The following is a 27,637-nucleotide window of genomic DNA, read 5'->3' as shown; positions in this document are numbered from 1 at the left end:
CAGGATCCTGTGCAATGCTGGAGCTGTTGCCCTGTGACTATCAGCTGTGCACTGCCAGATTCTGCCCTGCCTACATTGATTGTCAGCTTGGCCTCACCATGCTGTATGGGTTGTGGAGAGACCAGGCTGATGCAGGGACTTTTAGAATGGAGTGAACTCTAATGATAGTGTGACAGGGGTGGCTGAATTGCAGTCAAACACCCAGTCCTGTTGGTCAGATCACTGTTGTGGAAACACAATTCCACAAGATTCAGCATAAGGGAACAGCTGGAGAGCTGTCCTTAAAACTCTCTATCCTTTCCTTGCCTCAGCATTAGGTTCACTTGTGTTCTCCATGCAGTGGGCCCCTACAGTGCTCCTCATCCCTAGGTGCTGGGTCTGGGGAGTGGGAGAGGAGTGGCAGTGTTGTGCCAAGGATACAGGCAGTGCTGGGCTCAGGAAGGGAGATGGAAGATACCATTATCCATTTTAAATTCTGCTGGTTTTTGTTGTTGTTGTGTTTGTTTTCTCATTTTTCAGTCTTTTTGGGGGATTAGTGAATTATTAAAGACTTGGACCAAAACCATTTTGTGTGAGACCAGTCAGAATAAAACCAGTGCCAAATGAATGACTTGACTCCAGTGGGAAATGATTGGCACTGAGGAAATTTTGAGGAAAAACCTACATAGAATGTGTACATGGAATTGTAATAAACCCTCTAAAAATAGTTTATTGCAGTCCTTTTGTCTGAATTGGAGGATAGATTTTGTTTGTAATCATTTGGCTGTGAGAATAAATGTTCTGCTTGTTTGTTTTTAACAAATCTCCTGGCATTCTTGGGTGTGGAAGTCTTGGTGATCTGTTAATAGGAAGTTTCTGGTTCTGAATATTAAATCCTGTTTTATTGTTGCAGTATACAAAAATATGTGAAAAGCCTCCTAAAATTCAAGAGTAAGTAGTAAGCAAAAACAAAACAAAGCAAAAAAAGGATGCTTCTGCTCTGGAGCAGTGTCTGACAGCAACTAGGAGGAGAAGCTAGCTTCATCTGCTTCTGCCTGATAGAACTCACTGTAGTGTGTGGCAAGAGATGCTCTTGCTTCCACTACCAACCCTTAGATGAGATCTGGTAAGAGGTGGAGCCAGAATCCACCCCTTCTGGTCATTGCTTGCATCTGAGCTCCCCTGGATTGGCCCTGCTTTCCCACCAGGTGCTCGATCACTGCTTCAGGCTGTGAACTTAGCGTTTTCACTACACTAGTGGACACAGTGGTTCTCACTATGTTTCTTGCATAGACTTGTATATTAATGTACTGACATTACTCAAATGTAAATTTATTATTTTAAAATTTAGTTTCTGTTTTTTCCTAAGGCACATAATGTTCCTTTGGATCAAGAAATAAACAAGAAGTTTGCTGAAGAGGTGAGTTTTAGGCAACGTGCTTGCTATCAGTCATGAGCTACTTTCCTATTGTAATTGTCTTGTTTTCTTTTGGCAGGTTGGTCTACGTGTGATTCACATCTGTCTCCCTGAAGGCAGCAGCAAAGATGAGGTAACCTGAAGGACTCTTTCTGTTTTGTTTTTGTCATGAACTCATATTTATTTCTGACATTGGTTAGCACCCCCGATGTGTCTCTGTTAACTCATGAGAATTGGGACTGTCTTACGTAGTAAGTGTCACTCTTGGACAGTTGCTGTCTTGTGGAATCCTGAGGCAGAATAATTGGTCGTGTTTTGTTTCTGTGTATGCTATTTAACTGCAGGATCCTCTTATAACCTCACAGACTGTATGGGTTTTGTAGTGGTGCTAGCTCAGAGCTAGGGCTCATATGTGATATCCTATCTCCTACAGCCGCTCTTCTGACATATTTATGGGGCTCTTGATTCTTGCTTAGGTTTTACCTTGGGGAGATTAATTGATTTGGAGTGGTGACAGAGTTGAAAAATTTTTCCTATTTATTGATCTTGAAATGCTTAAACAAATTTAATGCATTAAACAAATTCATCCACCCCAAATCACTAAAGAGCTCCCTTCCTAATGTCTTATAAGGCATTAGCTTTGAGGTATAGTTCTTGCATCCAGTATGTTCTCAGTATAGCAGGCTATTAATAGACACAGTCATGAGGTCTCTGATAGTAAGAAGAGCAAAAGAGTTCATAGTTTCCCGGCTGGCCTCGTTGTGCCTGGGGATTTCATAATGTGGTGCACCTGTGGATTTTGTGTACTGTTTTCTATTTGGTACACTTTGTTTTTAAAATGTTACTGTCTTGCACTATGATCTCAAAAGAGGCTTCCCCATATGTTAAGAGGAACTTTCCACTTTCTACTATCATTTTGAGGATGGTATATAGTCAGAGCCATGTAAGAAAGCCAGGCTTTTGAAACAAAGATCAAATAGGCATTGTTATGAGCTTATCTGTTCAATAATGGTGGAAAATAGGTGGAATTTAGTGAGTATGGAGGAGCAGTTGCTGTTGCTTTGAAGTAACATCTCAGGAAGCAGCTGAACTGTTTAGGTAAGGGGGAAGATGGTATATTTTTTACTTGAGCTTAGCTACTTTTAACAAAGTTGTTAACAGTTTGCTTACCTCACCTGTTTCCTTGCTGTGACAATGCTTTTACTGTGTGACCACTACAGAACAACACATAGTGCTAGGAATCAGTATTGTACTTCACATGTCAAAGGGGTTGGAAGGGACCCCCCAAATATCATCTAGTCCAATCCTCTTGTTCAACGTGTAATATGAAGCAATCAAGGGCAGTTAATGCAGACTCAGATATTGAATTTGATCAACTATGAAAGGTTTGAACTCGCACATGGTTCAGTACCTGAAGTTGCACAAATAATTATGAACACCTTTTCAAAAATGAGAATTCTCTCTAAGAACAGTGTCAAGTCTTAGGATCAGGGTGTTTTTGCTGAGGAAAATCAGTAACAGTATATGCTGTTGTAATAAAATGAGTTTTCTCTTTGCTCTTCTGTTCATATAATTATTCTTTTAATATGACGGCTTTTCATACATGGTCTTTGTTGGGACGTAAACTAGTCCTATTTTGAATTTTGTTTTAATCAAGAATTCTTTTTTCTAAAAGCATCCTTTGAAGTCATTACAGTGTTGAGTTTTTTCTGAGGCTTTTAGTGGTGAAGGTCAAAATGTTGGCAGCTTAATGCCCCATGATATGTTGGCTTTGTAAAATGTTTGCGATAGCGTCAGGGCGGCTTAATTTGGTAAACTGTAGAAACGTAGAACAGCAGAAGCAGGTTATTGCTTTTTTCATTTAGAAGTTGCAGTAATATGTAGGGGAAGCAAAGGTAGCCATAAACACATTACTAAAAATAAGTTTTATCCCCTTGTAATTAGATTCTTCCGTTGTCTGTTATTCTGATCCTTAATGCTTTTTATTAACTTCTTAGATTGTCAGTGAAATCTTGAGACTTAACGAAGATCCTAATGTGCAGGGCCTTGCCCTTGACCTCCCGGAAAGCTTGTATAGCAGTAACATATTAAATACTGTGAAGCCTGAGAAGGATGTGGATGGGTAAGTGAGCCACTGAGTGGCTGATGTCTTTGTAAAAATCAATTTTCTCCAACGCATTTCACTAATGGATTCCTCAGTCAAAGTGTCCAGCATGTTATTGAGTGGTGATAAAAGATGCAATTCTGAAGTCTTCTACGTAAGTCACACTGATCATTATCTTTTATATCTTTATAGGCTGTACATTCAGGACATTGTCTTTTCAAAGAAACAAACAAACAAACAAACAAAAAATGTTTGGTCTTTTTTGTATAGAGATATTACTTAGTTAAGGTACTTTAATGGTTGAATAATGCAAATGGCCACACAGTTGTCCTGAACACAAATCCCAAAATGTTTGCAAGAGGGACTGATGGAAGAAGTTGCAGGAGAGGTTTTAACTTCTCTGCAGTACTTTCTCCTGGTGGGAGAGCAAGCTGTAATAGTTTGGACCCACTAGCACATCTTTCTGGTCAGTCTTGAGTTGCACTGCTCTCTGGAGATATATAGATTTCTGGGTCACCATTTTGGGAGAAGTCTGATCATCTTGCAAGTTAGTTGACTTTCCATTGTCTAGAGTGCTGGAGGGTAACAGGAATGCTTGTGCAGAAACGCCTTCTGTCTTCTCAGCAGTCTGTGTCGTCCCAGAAGGATGCATTACTCTGACTTAGCTTAGCTCCAGAAGGGCTGATCTTGTTCCACTGGTCACTTCGGCATTCTGGCTCTGCATGCCACATCTAACCTGTCACAAAGCAGAGAGCTGTCTGCCTGTGGTGTGCTTGTGTATCTTGTTCCCACTCTCGACTACTTTCTGGTCTCTTGAAGCTCAGCATCTGTCCCATTGGCACGTGGGGTGGTGCAAATTAGCCACGGAATGTGACTGTTGAATGATTTACTTTTATGAGATATGTTTGCTCTTGGGATTAGTCATGTTACAGGCTTTACTGAGGATTTACATCACACAAAGTTTTTTTTTTATTACTATACTTTTCCACTGCAGGTTATCCGATGTAAACCTGGGACGTTTGGTACATGGAGAAGACTCCAACTACTTGGTTTCTCCTATTGCTGGTGCTGTGATGGAGCTTCTTGAAGATCTGGGTGAGTTGTTCTATCATGAGTATAGTATTAATTCTAAGGTAGCTTAAATCTTAGCATTCTCACCATGTTTTATTTTCTGATTTGTTTCCTGCCAGTGAAGGTCCTCAGTGAGATCTGTATACAATATTTGCAGCAATAGATCTTGGTTCTACACTTTAGGAAAATTAGGCTAAGATTCCCTGCCATTTGCATTGCATTTAATCTCACTGAAGCCACCTGAGACATCTGAGTCTTCAAAAACCTAAAATATTTTGGATGTAAATGTTAACGTATATTTTATGTGCCAATTTCAATTAGTGTGAGCATTTGAAGAAGTCCAGGTCTGCCTGTGAACAGCTGCTGTGTGAATCCTTTGTTTTGGGTTGGATAGTATAAGTGCTAACCATCAAATGGCAGATTTAAACTGGTGGCTTTGCAGCTTGTGAAGATTATGTTGGTTCAAGGCAGTGTTTCAGAAATAGCCTCTCATGACAATTCAGCATTGTTGAGACAAGGATTTATGTAACAGAACTGTAAACATGTAGTCAAGTGTACAAATATGAGCAGAAGGATATGTGAAAATAAAATACCAGTGCACCAGAAGAGCAATATTTGCTTGCTGGAATTGGAGAGTCCCAAGGAAACAACTTAACCTGTGGTTTGTGTTGCTCCATGGTCTTCAAGTTACCTTTGATGTTGTAGTTGAAGGGGAGCATGGAGCTGCTGTGTAAGGGTGTGGTTTACTAGCTGGTCCTGGGGGCATCAGTTGAATGATGCGTGTGGGTTGGTGAGGCTTGATGCCAGTTGCATGCTGTAACGCTTCATGTTTGTGCTGCAGATGGGAAGACAGTACTGCTGGTGGGTGTCAATGGGGCCTTGGGGTCCTCCTTGCAATGCCTGCTGCAGAGACGGGGAGCCATCACTGCCAGCTGCCACTGGAAGTCACCCGGGCTGCAGAGCAAGGTGAGATCTCTCCTCTGGCATCCCTCAGACACTGAGCCATACAAGCTCCCTGAGGAGGTGATTTTTTTCCCTTACTGTGATGGCACTGTGGCACTGGAGTGTGCTGTTAGCCAGTCCACATGGGCTAGAGTGGTTTATCCCTGCTTGCTCATAAACAATACTCTGTCAGATGGGCACTTTCACTGGTGTGTGTGTGTGTGTGTATGTATATATGTATATATATGTATACATACATACATATAGTGGCTGCTTGTAATCTTTTTATTAGCTATTATTATCTATTTATTAGCTGTGAGAGGAAGAAAGTGAAGTTGCAGCTTGAAACAAATGTGTGCAGATCTCCCTTTTTCCTTCTGTCCCTGCAAGAGAGAATCATAGAACCATACAATCGTTAAGGTTAGAGAATACCACTAAGTTCACCCAGTCCAACCACCAACCCTTCACCACCGTCTACAATAAGTGTCCCTCAGTGCTATGTTCACATCTTTTTTGAACACCTCTGAGGTTGATGATGACTCCACCACCTCCCTGGACGGCCTATTCCAATACCTTACCACTCTTTCTGACAATAATTTTTTCCTAATATCCGGTCTGTACCTCCTCTAGCCCAGTTGAAGACCATTAGCTCTTGTCCTGTCACTGGTGGTATCTTTGTCATCTACATGAAATCACTTGCACTGAGTTGTCTTTCGGATTTGTAAATGCTGCTTCTTTTGTGGCAAGGGGTTTCAGGATCTTCTCTTCATTTTTGAAGGGAATTCTAAGGGCATTTGAGTAGTTCACAGTTCTAAATTAAAAGGATTTCATGTGCCTTACATGGCTGGTTGCTTTTTGCAGAGCTTTTATCAGCAATTTATATATTGATACTATTTCCTGCTGATTTTTCTCATTTTGTCCCACAATCCAAAGTTTCACCGCAGCTGGGGATGCACTGTGCCTGTGTCGTGCAGAGGTCCCCGCTCCACATGGTGCCTGTCGCCTCGCATTGCACAGTGCAGGCCGCACGGTGGCAGCCAACTCAATGTGATGATGTCTGGCCCCTGAGCTGGAGCCCAAGGACGGGAGGAGGAAACACCCGTTAGCAGCTGTGAAGGTTTGAAAGTCTTTTGGCAACCCCGTGTTTTCACAGCTGCGTATGTTTTTGTTAGGCTTGTCTCATTTCTGTGCTTTGAGTGACTGACAAGGCTTAGGATATGCACGCTCCTCTCCAAGATGGAAGTGCGATGATCTGTTTTTTTTATTGTGTTTGAGGACTGCTTTGGATGGGATGGGGAGGTGTTGGGGTACCAGAAATATTTCTGCTGGGTTACAACAGAGTTGCTGTGCAGCCTGCCTGCTGGAGAAAGATCTGTTTCCTCCAGATGCTTTCCCATCATCAAGCCTTGCTGTTTGGCATTCCCCATAGCTTATCTCTCACATCAAGTCACTGATGGGAAACAGAGTATGAGGCTGAAGTAGGAGGAAGCTGGAGGCTCTGCACATCAGTCTTCCCGATTCATTTTAACTTTTGGCAACAAAGAAGATTTTGCTTTGCCTGGAGAGCTCATTAGCAGCACTCTGGGGAAACTTACCTTCCTCTTCTTCATCTGTAAGCTTGCAGTGTTACCAATAACTCTGAGCGCTGCGCAGCCTGACTGTTGTAGTTAACTCTGGGTTGTAGGTGATGTTGAATGTGTGCACAGAAGATTGTCCTGTACAGCACTCCCTATAGACTGGCAGTCAAAAACAAAGCACCGATTTCTTACGCAGCAGCTAGGCTCTGCTGCCTTGTGGCAACCCATATTTACGGTATGACATCACTAGATAGCACGATTATAGCTGATGATAAGAGTTTATTTTCACTTGCTCTGATGCACTGATTAAGCAAAAGCAGTTTAAATGCTCACAAGGTTTCTCCTCTTGTGATTTTTAAGTTTGAATTTCAAGTGAGCTAATGGATTAGTTGATGCAGGCATTTATCCAAGACTTGGAAAAATTCATTTGCATTTTGTTTTTCTGCACAATGCAGTGACTTCAGGCATAGTTATACACTTCTGCTTCTTCCTCTGAAAGTTACACTTCTACAGTAGCATTCTTTGTGCTGTTTTTTGTTATGATAGTGTAATAATTTCACTCTCAAAATGGGATGTGAACATATGAAGAGTATGAACTTCTCATTGAGTTGTGCTTGTTTTGCAGCACGTACCAGCAGAAGAAAAATGGAGTTTAAGGTTGGATGCCTTTTGTGTCTTAGTCTGTTGACAGTACTCATTTGCACTGAATTACAAATCCCGAACCTAATGATGTAATACATTTTCAAAGTGGGTATTATGTTACCTTTTAGTAGCACTGAGCATTTTGAGGGATATAGGTAAGATGCTACCTTCTGCTGAGATTTGCACAGATAACTCTTCAAAGCACAATTGCTGCAGGGAGCCTGAAGAATGATCTGGTGACATGTTTTCAGGAATGTCTTACTTGGTAGTTCCATTTTTAAATAAGAAACAGGAGTTGATTCACTGCTACTGGCAAAAAAATAAGAACTGATTTCTTAATCCTTCGTTGTGTGAGAACTAGGATATCTCTCTAGTTAGAGAGGAGATTACCAAATAGATCCAACTCTAACAATATAGCTTATTTTTTTGAGAGAACATGAATAATACTTAGTCCCTGTAAGGAGACTGAATTTAAGTTCAGTCATGATTTCAACTTGCAATCTTGCACATAGTCTGTGTGCGAACCACATTACATGCATTTTAAGGCAGCCACTATCCCACAGTTTTCTTGTTAAAGAACTAAAAATCAGCATATCAGCACAATTAGGAATTGAACACTTGTTTATAAAAGATTGGATAAGAAGTAGGATAGTGTTCAGCCAGAGTAAATGAATAGGAATTTCTTTCTCATGCTTGGGAAGAAACTCTGTTGACCACAGTCCACTTTTTCTTAGATGCAGCACATAAAATTCATGTTTTTTTGACATCTCTTAGTCATTCGCTGTCCTATTTTCACTGTTTTGATAAAAATGAAGAGCCTTGGTAGTGGCAGAAAAATGCATTTCATTCTGCTAGATGTGGGTGAAATGACAGAAAGTGAGAATGGCCGTGAATATCCTGTAAAAGGAGTGGAACGAGAGGCTGCACAGAGTTTCTAATGACATTGCTGTAGGTGTAGTGGGTTTTTCTGTTTCATAACTTTGCGTGCACCATAGCAGTATGCTGCAGTATGCTTCACAGGAAAAGACTTCATCCTGCAGTAGAGTTGCCAAGCAGAGGAACTGATAGGGAAGAGGGGAGTGGGTGGCACATTGTACCTAGTTAGTACCTCTAACTGCAGTCAGGGTGTCTGCAGAGGTCAGTCATGAAGGCTGAGAAATGGGATGTTTGGCAACAAGGCTAAATAGTTTGTAGCCTTTTATTCCCTTGAGCTCTTCGTACTTTCATTTTCAATTCCTGTGTCATACTCACAGGTAAAGACTTCACACTGGCATTATGAGCAAGACAGAGAGCAGTGAGTAAAGCACACCAGGATCACTGGAATTATTTAAAAGTAAAGAACAAAACTTTTGTGCAGACTTGATGACAGAATAGTCTTTCAGTTATCTGGAATGTACAGTTACTCTGTACCATTATCATTAACTATTTGGCTTGAGTGTCTGTGTTGTTGTTTTAACATTCGGTGATCTATCTTGGGAACGAATGGGTGGTTCTTAATCTGCTTCTACTTAAATCGTGGTGGAGAGAGCTGTATTTTGTTATGAGGTAAGGTTTCAGATTATTTGTTGGCATGGTTTTTCCCAAATGAAACAATATTTACTGGTGAGAAGGCAGGAGGCTGCTCGAGTATTGCCTTACTCTGTCTCCAACCCATCGCCCAGCACATTGCGGATGGTTTTGTGTGATGCCATTGCTGGTTCTGCTCACTGTGGACTGGGACGCAACACTTCCACCAACAGCACTGCCTGTCGGGTCACCCTGCGGCCACCTGTCAATAGCTCCTCAGCCTCCTGGCAACAGTTGCCTGACGCATCTGGTTCCGATCAGATGCATCCTCTGTCTGGAGACTGCGCAGCGTGTTTGCAAGGGAGGTTGGATGTGATGATTTCATAGGTCTTTTCCATCTCTAATGTCTATGATTTATTTCTGATTTAGAAGATAAAGCCTGAACATGCCTCCCAAGGCTTTAGTGATTTATGAGCAGTCAAAAGAATAGTTTATGGCAAAAAGAAAAAGAAAAAAAAAGAAACAAACAACAACAACAAAAAAAGCCAACAAAAAATGGATAGGGCAAAGACATAATTTCTTTGAAGGGAAACTGAATTGCCTGAGTGGAGATGAATCTCTTCCAAGAACACCCAAAATTCTCAGAGCAACGGTTTTACTTCCAGTGAATTCATTCTCCCAGTCAAACAAGTTTCTGGATGTCATTTAAAAAAAAAAAAAAAAAATCAAGAGAGGAAAAAAGATCCATAAAGTGTTTTTTATATGTACTTCAGAGACTCTTGCACATAATAGACTGTTGCACATAAAAATAATCGCTTATAACAAGAGAGTTGAATTTATATTTTTACTTTATTTTTCTCTTTTTTGTATGTGCTTATTTTTTGAAATGAGGAAAAGGTAGGCTGGACGTCTCTCTGAGCAACCTGATCGAGTTGTAGATGTCCCTGTTCGTTGCAGGGGAGTTGGACTTGATGGCTTTTTGGGGTCCCTTCCAACACAAATAATTTTATGATTCTATGAAAAGGAAATGGTGGGCGGAGGCTCTGAGCTTAGAACATTCTCGTCCTGTAGGACAACTGTTCCATGGCCTGTGATAAAAAATTTTTCATGGAGGCAGTAGGGTAGGGCAAAGAGGAGAAGGGTTTATCTATTATTTTCAGTGCACTTACGGATATGACCAACTCCAGCCATCCATTGTGTTAACACTGTCTACAAAATTGATTGTGTTCAGCTGTTAACGTTTTTGAACATAATGATTCATAGTCATAGAAATTAATGTTTGGTCAGTTGTTTTCTGTCACTATAGTTACTTATGATAGAATTGATCTGATATATGTTGTCTGAAAATTTATCAAGATTCTCTTGTTGCATACAGCACTCAGCTGGCTTATAGCTTCATGATGTGAGGCAGTGTACGAAGCTTAGAGTCCCTGTCCCAGAGACTTTGCATGGAATGATGTTCCTGACCATCAGTATATTAATTATAACTACTAGAATATGAATTACATTTTTGTTACAAAGATACTGGATACCTGAAGATAATCACAGTTTTTCCTCTGTGTTGATGTTATGGTAGTGGCTGCCTTCTTTGGTGAGAGAGGTTTGCTTTTTGTACTCTTGGTACACAAGAGTATTGTACAGTGTAATTTTATTCAAATCTGCTTGCAAATTCCACAGTATAATTTGACTTGACGCTGGTCAAGCATTACTATTTATGTGATCTCCTAGGAGTGGCATGTAAGCTGATACTTGCAGCAGACACAGAAGTGTAGGCAATTTGGATAAGGCTGTTGAGACTGTACTTTTGCAGGCAATCATAGGACTTCTAGTTGAAGCCTGAATTGGCTTGTAGCATTAGTCATCTGTCAAGCTAGTAAGCCTTCTCCCACACGTTTGGCTATGTTTCCACAAGTGAAGCTCTGAGGAGGTTTAGTCCATTCTTGTGTTCTCTAAGGAGATGGAGCTTTCTTAGCTTTCTGCTGTTTCCGCCACAGTTTCCCCTCCTGGATGCTCATCTGTGCCAAAAACGTGTTATCCTGATAGAATTTGTAGCTTTTCTTTCTTGGCAGGAGTGCTGGGCAGAGTTGCATCAGAGCACTTTTGGCCAAAAAAGAAGCTGGAACACTTGCTGGTCACAAATCAGTTCACAGAGAGGTTTGTGCAGATTGCAACAGTTGGCATCTATTTACATTTTTCCAAAGATTTCCAAAATTATTGTCTCTCTGATACAATTTTTGGGGTCAGTGTTGTGCCCGTATTTCCTGTTTGATTGGATATTTATACATCTGCCTCTGCTGCTATCGTTTATCTCATGTTGATTCCAATAATTGTTACAGAGTCCTGGTTCAGAATAGGGGGGAAAGAAAGACACTTATCTCTCTGATTATAAGAATTTTTAAGTAAGTGTTTTTGCTCCGACATCTGTAAGGTTGAACTAAATCAGAGAGACTCATTAGCAAGCATGAGCTGAGAAACGAAAACAAGCTTTAATTGGTATTCTTCAAAGGCACTGATGTTTGCAGATCAGGTCATCTTGCATTTCTCAGAGCTGTCCAAGTTTTTTTCTTTCAGATAAGCTGACTGTACTTAAGTCTCTCCAAGTTACTTTATTGGACAGTATTCTGAACAATTATATGGTTTATTTACTGAGAAAATATAATTCCCATAAAATGTTATTGGTGCTGTCTCTGACTCTACTTCCTTGTTTTACAGGTGCTTTTTACTTTTTCAATTTCAAATGCTATTGTTCATAAATATAATGTGGTAAGAATGCAGTCATCAGTTTGGATTTTGTTTGCAAAAACTGTACAAAATATTATTGCTTATATAATCTGAAAATAATTTGCATATTCAAGAATGTACTTCTAAGATTAAATTCTTGTTCTTTTTTTTTTTTTTTTTTTTTCTTTTCTTGGGGGATGGGATGGACTTTGGGCTATTCATAGCTTCATCAAGTGGATGTGGTGGTAGCTGGCAGTCCGAAACCTGACAGTGTTCCTGTAAGCTGGCTAAAACCTGGAACCACCATCATCAACTGTTCTCCTGATTTGCTGTCAGGTAGGCAAAGTTTAAAGTGAACAGTTCTTGAAAGTGATATATGCAGAGTCTTTGGAAAAAAAAAAAAAGTGAGTGGCATGTTGGTGACCACTCACTGTGATTAAAATCTACATCTTTGGGAGGAAGCCTTTGATAGTGGGTGTTTGTACATGGGGGATGAATGCATGTTTCTCTAATATGTAAATAAGAAAAAGATGTCAGATGAAGAAGAAGGTACTGGAATATATTCTTCACACCAGGATTGTTAAATAAGCATGGATTCATTCAGAATTCATTGGATGACCTGTTATTTCTGTGTTAGTTTGTACAGTGTGTTATGTTTTGAATTCTGTTGTCTCAGCTAGAGCATGGGGAAAAGGTGATGTAGAAAGAATATTTGCAAAATGCAATGCAGAGAATGGTGCAAGATGATCTAGAGGAATCTTGCATATCTCAGAACAGGCAAGATGTCCCCTGCAACTGTTATGAGTACAAAATAAGTTTGGATTCCTCTTCCCCCACTCACTTTAATATAATCTGGTTGGACAGGTGGTATAGGTTCATCAATTTCTCCATTGAGAAAAGCTGTAGAATTTTGTTAGAAATAAAACTGAGAAAGCTTCCTCGAAGTTACTATACTGCACTGCAGCAATTACATTTCCTTTAAAATTCCTTCAACAACTGATAAGGTCTCTGGATATTTTCTTTTTTTTTTTTTTTTTTTTTGTTTTTTTCTCTGTTTTATAATAGACGTACCAATTTGATTTTTTGACCTGATGGCACCATGCTGTGAGAGAATAGAAAAATAAAAAAAGTAAATGGGTAATGTGATAGATCTAGCAAAGCACATTAACTAATCACAAGTATGCAGTATGCTTATTAACATCCACTGATATAAAACTGGAGAAATCTGCGTAAGAACAAGGAGAAAGGGCTGTATGATTCTTAAACTAGGTGTGTTTCCTGAGGTCAAATTAAGCAGACGCTTCAAGCAGAGTTAGTACAAGACCAGGTTTGTAATAAGGCAGTTGCTGTTCCCATGCAAAGTGTGGCCTTAGAAAGAGATGCCTTTTGTTGTTCATCTTTATATCCCCTTGATTTGAATATATGTTGCAGATGTGGCAGATCTTGGTTAAATGCACTCAGCTATCCAAAGGTAGTTGGATATTCCTCTTCCTCTTTCCTGAACCATGTCCTATCTTTGTGGGATCTGAGGGTAGTGCACCAAGCAGCCTTATTCCTTACTAATGCTGCACAACTTTTCCTAAAAGTAATTCATGTTTTTTTTATACTAAAGCAGTGTGGGGGGAGATCAGATATGCTAGCGTGGTGATTAGGAGATTCCTTGGTTCTTTGGTGCTTACTTGTTTTGCACAGGGTCAGCAGGACGTAATTGTTAAGAAGAGAAGGTCTGTTAAGCATCTACTTGAAGCCCTGTCTCCTCAACAGATACCTGATCTATGGGTAGATCACTCTATGGGTATCACTCTTGCACAAAGTAGGAATTGGAAAGGGGGAGGCAGGAAGAGAAAGAATGGAGGTAGAGCAATAACATTTTAATCTTTTTCAGCAGGAGCTCTGAGTTCTCTGATTTGGGGTGGAGCTTGTGGGTCTGGTGAAAGCAGTATGGGGTAAGCCCTTGTAGCCTGAGCTGGCAGTGTTGGAGACTGAACTCCCTAGCTCTGCGTGCTGCTGGTGGAAGTTTCACTTCTGGTTACTCAAGTCCCACATTCCATTGCAAGTAGAGCCAAGGTCTTCCCTGCGCGGCCTCTTGACATGGCTTTAAGATACCTAAGTCTCAAGACCTATCTGCTCTATAGAACCATTGATAATATCAGTATTTCCCTAAGAAAAAAAGTGCTGTTGGGAAAACATCTGAAATATGTTCACATACCACAGCAAAACTCATTCTTAAGGCAGGAAACAAAGAATGTACTATGTGCCAATGGAGTTTTTCATGTTTCTCATGTTGCAGCAGTTGTCTGTGTTAAGTACAGCATTTCTTTGGAAAGGCAATATGAAATATTTAAAAGATAGTTTAAAAATAAACTCATGTATCAAGTGTTCATTTGTTTGTATGCTTTTGAGACTGTCAAAAACTTGGAGAAACTCAGGAAGAGCAGCAGAAACAAATTTCAGTAGCTTTTAGAAACAGTGACCTGAAGACTTGCTTGAGAAGTACATGAAACACAGGTGTCCGTCTGACAGGGAGAATGCACTTAGTTTAATTGCAAGGTATTTATTAAAAGTGTATTTTGGAGTACCTATGGTCTTGGACAAACCACTGACTCTTACAAATGACTTTTCACTTTCAGTGCGTAGTGAAATCTGTTTGGCTGGCATGCTCAGAAATTTTCTCTTGCTTTAGAAATTTCCCACTCGACATTTGTGTTGGGGCTGCAGGAGCTGTACAAAGCCTGAAAGCAACAATGGCTGTGAAGTGACTATTATTGTTGCTAGGTGGTGGCTAGATTTCTACGTCATGTAGCTATACATGTAGCTTAACACATGGACACGTTTCGAAAGCAGTCCTAAATTTGCAAGAACGTGGTTATATTAGGCAGCTGTAGCGATGTAAGCCAGGAGAGTAGAGCTAAAAGTGCTTGATCCAAACTAATGGAATTTTTTCTCCTTAATAAATAAATAAATAAATAATCTGTTGTTGTACTGCCAGCAATTTTAGAATTGTGATCATTTTAAAACGTGCTATTCTACTGCACTAATGATTTTGGAATCTAGTGCCTCTTGCAGGAAAATATTTGATTTGTAAATGCATAGAAATGAAGAACGAGTTTCTGAACAAGAAAGACCCAAGATTATTTAGGACTTGATGACCAACTCCATTAAGGTCACTGAAAAGCTCAAGCCCACATGGTTTAATTATATATATGGGAAACGTGACCTTTTCTCACATCTCTGTTCTAATCCTATATGTCTGTCTATATAGCTGTGTGCTGCCAGTAGATGGGCCTTTGTCAGGGTGAGGGAGAGGAAGGAACGCAGTGCCTGCAGTTCAGCTGATCTTCTGGCCAAAACCCAAGGCAGAGAGTGTTATTCCAGCTCCCATCTGGAAAATGTATCCTGAGTGAGCTGTTGCAATCCTGTGGTTGTCCTCTTAGCTCATGTATGCTCTGGCTTCACCTTCACTCTGTAAAAGTTCTGCTTAGTGTTAGTGTGGTAAGCGCACAGCGTAGGCAGGCTGGGAGATGCATTTTATTGAAGGGAAACATTCAATACCAATATGTATTTACATGCATGCTCGCTCTATCCTGATAAAGAAGTCACATTAAGCCAAAAGCAAAAGGTTGAGATACTTCTGTAAAGCACAGCTGCCTGAAAAGGGATTTTAAACTCCATTCTTCCTACTTCATTTGTCTCTTTGGCAGCTCTCCCAGCCCTGTCTCAAGGCAGCAATGCTTAGCTTATGACTCTGATGGACTCTTCCAGTAAAGCTCCTGTGCTTGAGCTGAACATATTTCCAGATTATTGTTTGTTTTTTTTTTTTTTTTTTTTTTTTTTTTTTTAAACAGCGAGTGTTAATACAAAAAGGTGTCCTTTTAGATAATTTCTGAGTTTAGCATAAAGACTGGCCTCTTGCTGCCCAGTTATGTTTGGTGCTACAGTGCAGATGTCTGCTGGCAAGGCAGGTTGAGGAGGGGTTTGACAGTGCACTGAGCAAGGCTGGAGGTGCCTGCTGGTGTGGCCCTGCCTCTCAGTGCTGGTATGATGGCACAAGCAGGTGCTGCAGCACTTCTGCTGAGCACAGGACCTTGCCCAAGGCACCCAAGCTCTGCTGCCTCTGAGCAGCAGCTCGAGGTGAGGCAGACATTTTGTGATGGCTGCAGGCAGGGTAAGTGCAGGGAAAGCTTGGCTCGATCAGGGTTTGTGCTCCGATTCTCCTCGAGGAGAGAGGCTAACACTCTCAGTGTACAGTTATTATCTTTTATTGTAATTATGTCTACGCCCTTCAGAATGAGACAAGAGCTGTGCTATGCCCATAGAGACTAGGATGTGAATTCTTGGAGAAACTACATCAAGATAGAAGTCAATAAGCAATAGCAAAAGCACAAGCCAAAAGGAGGACTGTGGGTAAATAACAAATAGTATGTTTAGTTAGAGTAGCTAATGTATGGTTATTGTATAATATGTTGCCACTAGAAACGGTAGTAACTGTCTTTAAAGTTCGAGTCACATTGTACAGCCTCTGCAGACTATTGCTTTTAATGGCACATTCAGAAAGGTAACTTTTGCTGTTCAGAAGATTTTTAAAGGTCCTGTGTAGAATTTTCAGGTCATTTCATTGTTCTCTTTCACTGCATTGAGGGTATGAAAAAGAAAACAATTTTTACCATGCTTGTTAGTGTGCTTTATTAAACACATGTTGTTTTTTTTTTTCCCCTCTGTTCCCCCCCCTCCCCAACATCCAATTGGACTCTGGTGCTCCCAGTTTTACTTTTCCAGTATTTTATATGTTTTGTTATATGCATATTTGCAGAATGCATTTCAGAGCACACAGTTGCTCTCTGGTTTTTGCACAGTATCAGCCCTTTCCTGTTATTTTAGTTGAAACATTGCAGAAGCCACCTATAATTTTGGCAGTGGCATTGTTAAGTCAGCATCATAATTACTTTGTCTGATTGTCGCTTCAAGTGTAGTTGTTCCCACTCAAAAAAAAAGCCTCATAATTTATTTGTGTGATGTTCTTATTTTACAGAGAAACACAACTATGGTCAGAAAAACAGCAACGCTACTGAAAATGCAGTTTGTTCTCTTGCAGTAGCAATGCGAATGCAGGTTGGTGTAACTTCAAACATTGTAAAACTTGTTGCTCTTCCTGTGAATTGTAGAAACTGTTTCCACAACTTCATTTTTTTTTTAATTCTTGTTTTGCTCTTTTGACAATTCTACTTGCCTCTTTTTTTAATGGCAATTCTTAATCAGTTGAGGTGAGTCATGCCTGTTGCATTTAGTTACATTAAAAATCAAATGTGTCACAGCTCAGATGACTGTAGTAAAGCTTGCCAGAAGCACTTTTATCAATAATCTAATGTTACTTCTTACTAGGTCATGCAGATTATTTGTACTTGCACGCATTTTTTGTCTCGTAATGGACAGATGGTCTGGAAATGTGGTGTTTTATTTGGAAGCAGCATAAGTCAGTCAGTGAGCAATTAATATCTTCTTTCTAAGACATGAGCAAATAATAGTAATGCTCAGTTTAGCCAGAATAAAATTTTAAAGTGCCTAATTAGAGATCTTTTTTCTGCCATTTATTGTATTAGTGACCTTGTCTCCTTTTGAAATCTGAACAAACAATGGCACAGTCATAGAGTAGCAGTTGTTTTTCCTTTCATCCTGAAGCCATGAGATGGAGTGATTTTTTTTTTTTTTTTTTTTTTTTTTTTTTTTTTTTTGCTAGCTTTTGCTATAAAAGGTTATTTTGACATAGTCTCGACATCATTTGGAATTAGCATTCAATATTTACGGTTTGTTTAAAAACAGAACATGGTAAAAAATACAGAGCGATGGATCCACTCCCAGCAGCTCAGAAAATGGGACCTCCACTGCTTGAAGCTTCAGCCCCTCTCACCAGTGCCTAGGTAATAAGTGGTTTTGTTTTTGTTATTCTTTTGTTTCTTTTATTTTTTTTTTCTTAAAACAAACAAACAAACAAGCCAAGTGTTAAATTTGACAGTGAACCCAAATATAACCCGTATCTTATTTTAATCTGCTTATCTCAACAGTATGTTGTACTTTTTGCTATATGCTTTCATGTGAACATGGCCTTCTGCTTCCTATCAGTTTTTATTTTTATGGTGTTCGTTGGTGCCAACCCCTATTGGTTGGACCTAAAACTTGAAGGTTTCATTGAGGGGAGGAGGTGAAGCCTTGTGGAGCATCAACAGAAATACAAAGTATAAGAAGTTCTAGTATTAGATCACTCAAATGGAGGAAAAAGTTTATGGAACTACTTAAGGCCCTTTAATTTCAATGGCATTTGAAATTGTTTTTATTTTCTTCCGTGTCAAACTTTTCAATTCATATCTAGATGTGAAGAGCAGGAAGCGCGTTTGTTCTTCTAACCAGAATATTTCCCATCAGTTTCTGCCATTCACCTCCTAAGGCCCATGTCAGGGTTTCTTGTCTGCCCTAGTGGAATTGATGACACCTTCAAAGGTTCAGGCAGCCTGAGTTCTTGTCTGTGCTCAAATGCTTGCTGTGTGTTGGTTGTGGTGGGGGGCAGAGAAGTGCTTGAAAGGAGATTTTGCCATAAGGGAAGACTTAGACATTTGTGTGTGCGTATTTGTGTGCCTGCTCCTGAATTCTATTGCATTTTTGAAAAACTGTAGCAAAATGTTTTCTTTTGAAGCACTTTGGTTCACTTTTCGCTGCCTCTTAAAACCATTTAATGGGAATGGACACAAGTTGTAATTTAAAACAGAGATGCCAAAAGAATGAGTTTTCTGTCATAGGCAGGGCCGCAAGGGGGAAGAAATTCTTGAGCTTTCTCTGGGCCAACATGTAATAGTACTCCCAGAGTTAAAGTTTGAAAAATGTCCTTGAATAATGTAGTTAAACAATAGATTAAAGCATGTGTTATCATGAAAATGATGGCAAAAAAAAAACTCCCCGAAAACCATTCCCACCCCTCTCTATGGCATTGTGTGTTTATTATATACGTATATGCATATTTAATGTACAATGCTATAAAGTACAATTGGTTATAGGACTTCCATTTATTTGATTATTCTATAGCTTTATGTTTCTTTCTCCTTTCAAATGTAAAATAACAATGTCAGATGGAAGGTATCCTGCAATAAAATACAATCTTGTAGCAGTATACAACATTGTGTGGAAGCAGATGGAGTTTTCATTGAAAACGAGGAAAGCTGCTAAAGCACTAAAACTAGGAACATCTGCTTTTTGATTTCTGTGAGAACTGGGTGTTAATTGAAGTATTTCAAAGGTTTTGGAAACAAATGGAGGCTTTTCATACAGAAAGCAATCTTCATGACATATGCTGAGTAGATATAGCTCCTTCCCCACATCTCTTAAATCTTACATTTCGTGAATTATGATTTGATGCTGGCAATAGTATACTCCTTGGTCAACAGTTCTCATTCACGCAGAAGAGCCGTGATCTAAATTTGCAACTTAATACCAAATGACATAACTTACTGAATAATTGCAGTATTCCAAAATGTATTTAAACACATAGCTATAAACTAAAAGAGCTAGCTTCAAATGTAGTCTTCTAAAGATTAGTTATGAACAGGTCTTTAGATTCTTGTGTTTAAGAAAATACATTTTATCTGGAAATGTATACTAACGTTTTGTATATGTTATTGAAGGTTCCTAAGGGAACTTCAGATGAGTAAATGACAACGGCAGTAGTTTTACTCAGGGAGAACAGTCAGTTTTACTTGGCAAATATTTGTGATTTATTTAATTAAAATCATAATTATTAAGGAATTCTTTCAACTTAGTTACAATTTCGCAGTTGTATCAGTTTTACTCCTTCCGCTTTGTGCCAGTTGTGGTGCCTGCAGGGATGAGAAAAGACTAATTGCCTGATTATTTCTTCCAGAACTCAGAGGGGGCAGTGTTTGTGGCGAGAGAGCTGAGGGGAATAGGAAGGGCTGAGATTGCAGCAGAGAGCCTTAATAGTCTGTCCTGAGATTTGAAACAATAGCTTCTGTCTTTTAGCAAGGAGAATGATTTTATTTAGTAGGAGGCTTATTTATTTATTTTTAAGTAACAACAAAAAACACCATGTTAACTTTCTGTCATGCGAGTCTGCATACTTCTTCCCTTGCTGAATACATCAGTTGCTTTATTGAGAAAATAGATCACCGTACAATTTGGTTTAACCTTTAAGAGACCACAGAGCCATCACATAACCAGTGTTTCTTTGGTACTCAAGTTGTTTTTATAGACGTAGTCTGAAGAAAACTAATTATTCTGTGTCATGATGTTTGTAAGCCACTAAATCTTTTGTTCTTGATATGTTTCTATGGCTAATTGCGTTTGAAGAAAATTTGAAGAAAGGTATATCCTTCTAAGCGAGAGGATGTGCTTGGTATGTCCTTGAAGGTGATCAGATTCCAGCTGAGTACATGCAACAAAATGATCTGCAGCCCACTGAGTGCCCTGCTTGAGTAGCTTCTTGTCCCATTGTATTTGATTGTCTCAGCATTTGATTGAATGATTTCTGAGATTTACTTAGATGTTACATATTTAAGAAGTACCTTTGCATATAATTGCACAATGGTCCTAGTTTAGGTTATCAATATCTTCAAAGAAATGAATGCAATTAGCCTGACACAAATTGAATGTTTGCTGGTGGATGCGCAACAGCTAAGTCCATGCTTGGAGCTGAGGTTTGGCAGTAGTTCTGTGTTAATCTGTGGATATTTGAGATCTTGCAGACTGTTTGAAAGTCCAGGACATTAGCTTTGATGCTGTTGCCAGATTATGTCTTAAAAATATTGTGATCAACCAAGACTACAGGAAGGAGTTTAGCTTGGATAGGCTGAAAGTAATTAATCTCCTGGCAATTTTTTTTAGCCAATTTTCATGATGGTGCGAATAATTCTAAGCTAAGGGAGATGGCTCTTTAGATCTTGTATGCCTGACCCTGGGCACTACTGCTGCTGGAGCTCACAGCTGCTAAAAGCTTTGGGGAGCTTCAGGGAAAACTAGGTTCAACTCACACAACAAAAATCCATGAAGAGGTATTATATCCCAAGAGTCCAGGTGGTCTAGATCAGGAACTGTGGATGCCTAGTGTCCCCAGGCTGCAGCCACCTTCTCTCAGGCAGCAGTTGCTCCATGTTCTTCCTCTTTTTCAGGCTGCCACTTGCGGTTCTTGCAGGAAGTAGTTTATAAGCTCAGTGCACTTGTGGTCTAAATCCTGTGCATTAACCTTCTGATATGTGGCAGCTTTCAGTTTAACTGCTTTAAAGTTGTGTGAATTGATCTTCCAGTGCCTAATGGGGGAGTAGTGAGGCTTAGGTCACTTGGTGGTGCCCTCTGATGAAAGGCACAACATGCACAAATATCACATTTAGCTAATGTGTTTACGTGACTCTTGGCCAAGCAGCATATGTGCTTTTTACTGAAGTGTATGTGCTACATGCACTTCCTGGGAGGGAGGAGAAGAAAAACACAATCAGAAACCTTTATTCTGTTGGGATGTGCTGGACCATCCAGCAGATAGGTCTCTAACTTGAGATGAAAGCATTACGTAGTATTTGGAATCTGATGAAATGAGAGAACTCTGTGAAAGTATAACAATTAACAAACATTGCATGTGATTTTCAGTATTATACTAGGTGTAGCCAATGTTTAGATTTGGTTAATAAAATGTGAGAGAAGATTGAAAAACTGATTACAATAACCCCATTGTTGGAGTATTTGCTGTTGTTTTGTGTTCTGTCGTCGACCACCTAAGCTGAGACAAATCTCCTGGCTCCTATTTGTTTTCTTTTCCAGCGATATTGAAATTTCCCGAGCGCAGAGTCCAAAAGCTGTTGATGTACTTGCCAAGGAGATAGGATTGCTTACAGATGAAATTGAAATCTATGGCCAAACCAAAGCCAAAGTACGTTTGTCCCTGCTGGAAAGGTTAAAGGATAAACCAGATGGAAAATATGTTCTAGTTGCTGGGTAAGAATGAACAGTAATGTGATTAATGTGCACCCTTTCCACTCAAATTAGTATAAACATGCAGCTTACATCTTTGATATACTGCATGAATAAAAACCCTGACTGTTTGGGGCTTACATTTTTCTGTTCTGAAAGCAAGCGATTTTTGAAGTTTTGTTTTTTTAAAAAAAAATTAATGCAACCTTTCTGTTACTATGGAAGTATATTCTCTAAAGGTAGTTTTTTTTTCTAAGCTTCTTAATCTTGTCTGCTGTTGTGTGGAGTTTTTTTATTACTTTATAAGCATTTTAAATGTTTAACTTGATATTCAAGTCTCTGTGTGTTGTGGCTGTTTATAAACAAACTTTAACAGAAGCTGTGTGCTTATCTCTTGATATTAACAACAAATACCTTTTTTATTGAAGAATAGATTACATATTTAAATAAGCCATGTTTTTTGTCCGAAATGTAGACATGTCTCCAGGCAGGCTTATCCTGTTCTCTGTTCCCACGATTACAGCAAATACTGTGCTCAACAGGATTTATGTGCTTCTTTTCTGAAGAGCTGCTTTTTCTTTGTCCCTCATTTAGTGACACAACGCTTTTTCATTCACCTGGTTTCTTAAGTTCAAATTGTGGAAAAATGTTATGCTTCTCATTAATATTTCAAATGCAGTTTGTTCTTCATGGTCTGAATAAAACCTTAGGGTTGCTTCTTTGTAAATAAAACAAGTTGGGTTTAAAATATATAGCTTTAGGCTAATCCAGAAGAAGAAAGCTGCTCTTAACTAGCTTAATCTACCAGTTGCTCAGTCAGATAGTGTTTAGCAAACTTTTTGCTTTAGTACCTTCGTGCTTTAGTACCTTTCTGTGGGGTCTGCCTGGATTTCTGGCCTTGTCTGAAGTGGATCTGTTGTAGACTGAGAGATCTAATGTTACAAAGGTGAGGCAAATGAGTTGTGAAACTGTCTTCAGACCTATGCTATAGAATTGAAATATATAAAGATGTTCCTGGAGGACTTTAGAGCAGTTATTTAAGATAAGGAAAAAATAACTGGCTGAGCCAGTTCTCTACTTTGGTAGAGTTTTATTTTATCTGTTGTTTGCGTGGGACTGAAGAGCAGTATCTGACTGGATTTGAAAAATCTGCTACTCTGCACTTTAAGGCTCTTGTTGTCAACTGTGCCAATTAGGCACTACGCATCTACAGACTGTGCCATGCTTCTCTTGCAGCAGTTTCATAAAAGCAGAGATGATTTGCAGATATCTGGAGATGGAGGGTAACATGATGCAAGACTCAATTTGGATGGATTTTAGTTGTCAGATTCACTTCACCAATACTGAAGCTTCATACCTTTTTCTTCCCTAGTCTCCTTTTTTGAGGAAGGTATCTCAAGAAGGTATCTCTGTGCTTTGCTGGAGCAGAGGCAGACAAGCATATGCATGTGGAGGAAAGAGCAAAATTTTGAGTAGCTGGATGAAAAACTTGGAACAAATAGAAAATTGTCTCTGTAAGTTTATGTGGTGTGTGTAAAGACTCAACTGCATTTCACACACACACAAAATAGGGTTGGTTTTGATACCTACAAAATTTGATTATGCAGTATGTTGCTATTTGTATCTTCTCTGAGGTCACTGCAGCACACGTAATGAGTGTAAAACCACTTCTGTGTAAGGGTTATTAAGGAGTGCTTGGGCAATAATAGTGAAGGACCTCTTCTGAAAGAGTTCAAAGTTTGAAATATTGTACCTATTAAATATATGTATACAATGTGCGTTCATGTGTTCTCAGCTGTTCTTGTTTGCTAATTGGCTGTAGCAGATTTGCTACGTGGCTGCAGCCATTTTAACAAAGCTGAGGAGCTGCATCTGGTGAGAGAATGTTTACTACAACGAAGACTGAACACCACTCAGATATAGAAATTGGAGCAAAGCACTATCTTTATTTATCTTCTTCATGCTCTACCTGCCTAGGCAAGGTCAACTAAAACTTGTCATTTGGATTCTTATGTAGGCTTAGCATAAGTGTAGATATTAGAAACTATTTTAGAAAACTGCAGTGTATAGGTATTCAGGCTTTTTAAGACTTTAAAGAAAACATTTAAGATATATGGTCTTATACTTTTGAGTATTCAGTCTGATGGAAATATTAATTTTGTATAATGAGTGTGTATGACAGAGATATCTCTGTCTATAGTAGGGAGGTTGGAACTAGGTGATCTCAAAGGTCCCTTCCAACCCAACCATTCTATGATTTTACATCAACTTTCCATAAGCAAAGGTAGTGAAAAGTGTGTGTGTGTGTGTGTGTATATGTGTGTGTTTGTACGTGCATCAAGGAATGTGGAGAATTTCTGTCTATCCATGATGCAGCCAGAGACATTTGTGCCTGTAATAGGGCTTAAGTGTTTCATGATGTTTTGGAGTTATGATTATTTCATGCAAATGCTCTTCTAGTTTATTTCTGATGTGCCCATAGTTGTTGGTCTGAATATCAACCAAGATTTATATTTTTCATTTATAGGAATGGTTACATTTATGACTTTTTAAAACGTTGCTACTAATTCAAAAGTCTTACAGGCATTTTCTGAATGCACACAAGTACAATTAAATGCAATAATGATTTGGTGTGCTGAAAAATTAAGTAAAAACTGATTAAGCAGATGAAGTTACTCAAAATTAGTTATCCAGATGAAGATGTTTCTCAATAAATTTCATTTTCTTCTATGTTGAGAGCATTATTCCTTCCCCCTTTCCTCCCCCCCCCTTTTTTTTTTTTTTTTTTTTTTAAAAAATTCTCATTTCTTACTACTTTTCTATGTGTGTGGTTGTAATTTGCTATAGGATCATTCAGAGCCATTGGGATCAGACTCACTGATTATCTTGGAGTAGTTAGCTTTTCTGCATCACCTGCCAGTGTTTGGGCTTTTAGCATGCTAAAATAAATTCTACTGAAGGATATGTTAAATTGTCTCCCATTCATTGTGAGTATGTGAACGAACAAAGCCTGTTCATGACATAGTAGCTACATTTAGTAATCTGGGTCATGCATTCAAGCATGTAGACTGCATACTGATAAACACAACATGAAACCTTCATGTAAAAGTTGTTGCACTCTGTGTATATTCCAATCATTTGTTTTTAAATGCAGTTATGAAATATAATGTTTTTTTTTTCCTTGGGAGGAAGTATGATGGTTTTTGAATGCTGAAAAACTAAAATTAGTATTTTTTGCTAACTTTAATAGATTATTTTGTGACAAACAACTTTTTTGGTAAGATAAAAATGCACTGAAGTGTTAGCTTAATGCTTGTTCAAGCTGTATGATGATAACTATTCTAGGAACAGAATTCTCAAATTTGGAATTGAATTTTCTGAGGGTAGGTATGTATTGGATTGTATTTCTGCTCAGTGTATTTCTTGGCCCAGAGGTGCTTAAAAGAAAATGTGTAGACATAGAGGAAACAAGAAAAATATGGTGAAGAGTAAGTAGAAAAAAATAGCATTGTTTTGATGCACTGAAACACTTGACAATCCAAAGTAAAGTCATAAGGGAGATTGTCATATATGTATATTGTGTATCATAAATGTATATTTAGTGTCATTGAGTAGGTGCTGATGGGGATTATCTTAGTCTTTATTGAGGACTGAGAGTTTGTATTTGTGAATTCTTCAGTCTTTTACTGGCTTTGTTCAGTTACTGTAGTTCAACAGCCATCACTGTGCTTTCATATCTGGAAGCTGCAGTCCCATTCTAGAGATGACACTGCAATGTTGTCATGCTCTATCCTCAGTAAGTGGATGTGAGTTCCAACTCTTCTGAGCTCAGAATTAAATTTTTGACACTTGTTATCTTGGGTGAGAGGTTTATTTAGGTAAGGCTGTCATTCATGAAAACTCTCTTGCCTGTCCCCTTGATTGCAAGATTTCACAGGTTTCCACGTGGAACAACGGAATGGTGAACTCATTAAAATGAGAATTAAAATCAAAGTAGCTGATTCTGGTGAGCTGAAGATAGGAAACTGGAAGAGTTGTCACATCCAGTAGAGTTCTTACTGGAAACAGAATGAATGTGGTAACTGTGGGGAGATTACAGCTGGTGCAGTGTATTTCACTGTTTGTTTATTTTCTCTTTGTCAGATCTCATGCAGCTTTCCCACAGAAGTAGCTCCACTGCAAGCTAATGTGATGTATAACAAACAAACAAAAAGTCTGCGTGTTCTTATCTTTGTTTTGGTATATATCAAGAGAGAAGGCTTCCCAGTGTTATGGAAAAGTCACTTTGCCAAGGAGCTGTTGACCACTTGGTTGCAAAGTAAGGCTTAAGGAAGGGAATGAATGTCTGACTAAAGACAGAATGATTTCTGTCTTCAGACTGAAAACATATTAAAGAAATGTGAAGAATACAAATATGTATAAAAAAAAAAAAAAAAAAAAAAACAACTCTCTTATTAAAATTTACTGTATTTTATAGTTGGTTTTTTTTTTTCCTAGATTTGCATGAGATCAAAACATAGCATTGTATATCTGTTTAAAAATGCACAACAGAGCTAAAGTTAGCCTCTGGCAATTGTAATTTTATACTCATGTGAGCTAGTGACCTCAATTGCAAGTGTGTAGGCTCAGTAGTGTAGCCAGCAAAAACATCTACATGTCTACAAAGCTGCTTAAATAGATTATTTTATTTATAAAAACTGATCAAAGTAGGCCAGGTACAAAAGGGAAGATATTTAAAGTAAACTTTCTAAGGAAATGATTGGAATGGAAATCTGTTTCAATTTTAGGCTTTTTATTTTTACCTTTTTAAATCGATATTTAAAACTGAGGTTGAGGTATCTATTGAAACTATAAAATGACTGTGCAACTCTCAGTGCTTATCCTGTAGTCTCCAGGCTGCTGCTGAACATCTCAAAGTCAAAGGTTTCCTGCCACAGTGTTACATGTGAGATGAGAAGTTGAAGACAAGTGATTGTCTAGACCAAACTAACTTCACTGAACACTGTGATTTGCAGGGGTCCTTGTGATTTGTTAATTCTGTTAGGTGGAAAGAGTCTAAAAAGTCAGGTTCCTATTCTTGACTTCTCAGGGATTTGTGCCCATTCCTACCTATTCCAGTGGACAAGAATTCTTGCAAGTGTGTCACCCAAGAGCTGTAAACTATTTAGAGAAGTCTGGTTGCTGGTTTTCTTCAAAGCTGCCTTTGTACATTTTGAGTGTTTAGATCTTTATCTGAGTAACTCTAATTGCAGGAAAACTGTGGATCCCAGAATTTCTTAGAAGGGAAGAAAACTGATTGAAACCCATTTGAAGAATACACTGAAAATGTAGAGCCAAGCAGATTTTATATAGTGAAGATCATAACTGCAGTGCTGTAGCTGTATGTGGCTGTAGGCTGCTGTGTGCGTGCAGGAGTACGCTGGGGAACATAAGCTTGCTTTAGTTCAGTTTTAACTCTCACTTGTTGATGGTTAGTTCTCAGAGCACCACATTCATACTGGGGATGTCCGGTGCTGAGTACCAGTGTACTGGAAATCTAGTTTCATACAAAAAGCCAGACAGGTTAGCAGAGTATTCTAGTAATGTGGCACTGGGTGGTATGAATCTTTTGGAACAGGTAGATACTCCTCTTCATACACCTGCCAATGTGCCTTTTGGCTGTGGTTAAAGTATTTGACTTTTTCAGTTTCCTTTCCTATACTGAACAGAATCACAGAA

General features: G+C 38.9%; 1 protein-coding gene across 1 annotated transcript in view; it reads left to right on the top strand.

Moving 5' to 3' along the window:
* Window positions 1–27,637, top strand: part of MTHFD1L (methylenetetrahydrofolate dehydrogenase (NADP+ dependent) 1 like) — a 138,521-nt gene that overhangs the window by 3,112 nt on the left and 107,772 nt on the right. The window contains exons 3-11 of the mRNA XM_042862275.1: window positions 1,349–1,399; window positions 1,476–1,529; window positions 3,394–3,518; window positions 4,495–4,595; window positions 5,413–5,537; window positions 12,184–12,295; window positions 16,989–17,068; window positions 17,777–17,874; window positions 21,770–21,943. Coding sequence (XP_042718209.1) covers window positions 1,349–1,399; window positions 1,476–1,529; window positions 3,394–3,518; window positions 4,495–4,595; window positions 5,413–5,537; window positions 12,184–12,295; window positions 16,989–17,068; window positions 17,777–17,874; window positions 21,770–21,943 — 920 coding nt within the window. The remainder of the gene's footprint in view (window positions 1–1,348; window positions 1,400–1,475; window positions 1,530–3,393; window positions 3,519–4,494; window positions 4,596–5,412; window positions 5,538–12,183; window positions 12,296–16,988; window positions 17,069–17,776; window positions 17,875–21,769; window positions 21,944–27,637) is intronic.

Source organism: Lagopus leucura, unplaced genomic scaffold (assembly GCF_019238085.1).
Source record: "Lagopus leucura isolate 7727_CA_CO unplaced genomic scaffold, USGS_WTPT01 Super-Scaffold_73, whole genome shotgun sequence".
Lineage (NCBI taxonomy): Eukaryota > Metazoa > Chordata > Aves > Galliformes > Phasianidae > Lagopus > Lagopus leucura.
Note: the sequence above shows the minus strand (reverse complement) of the source record. Positions and strands in the feature narration are given on the sequence as shown.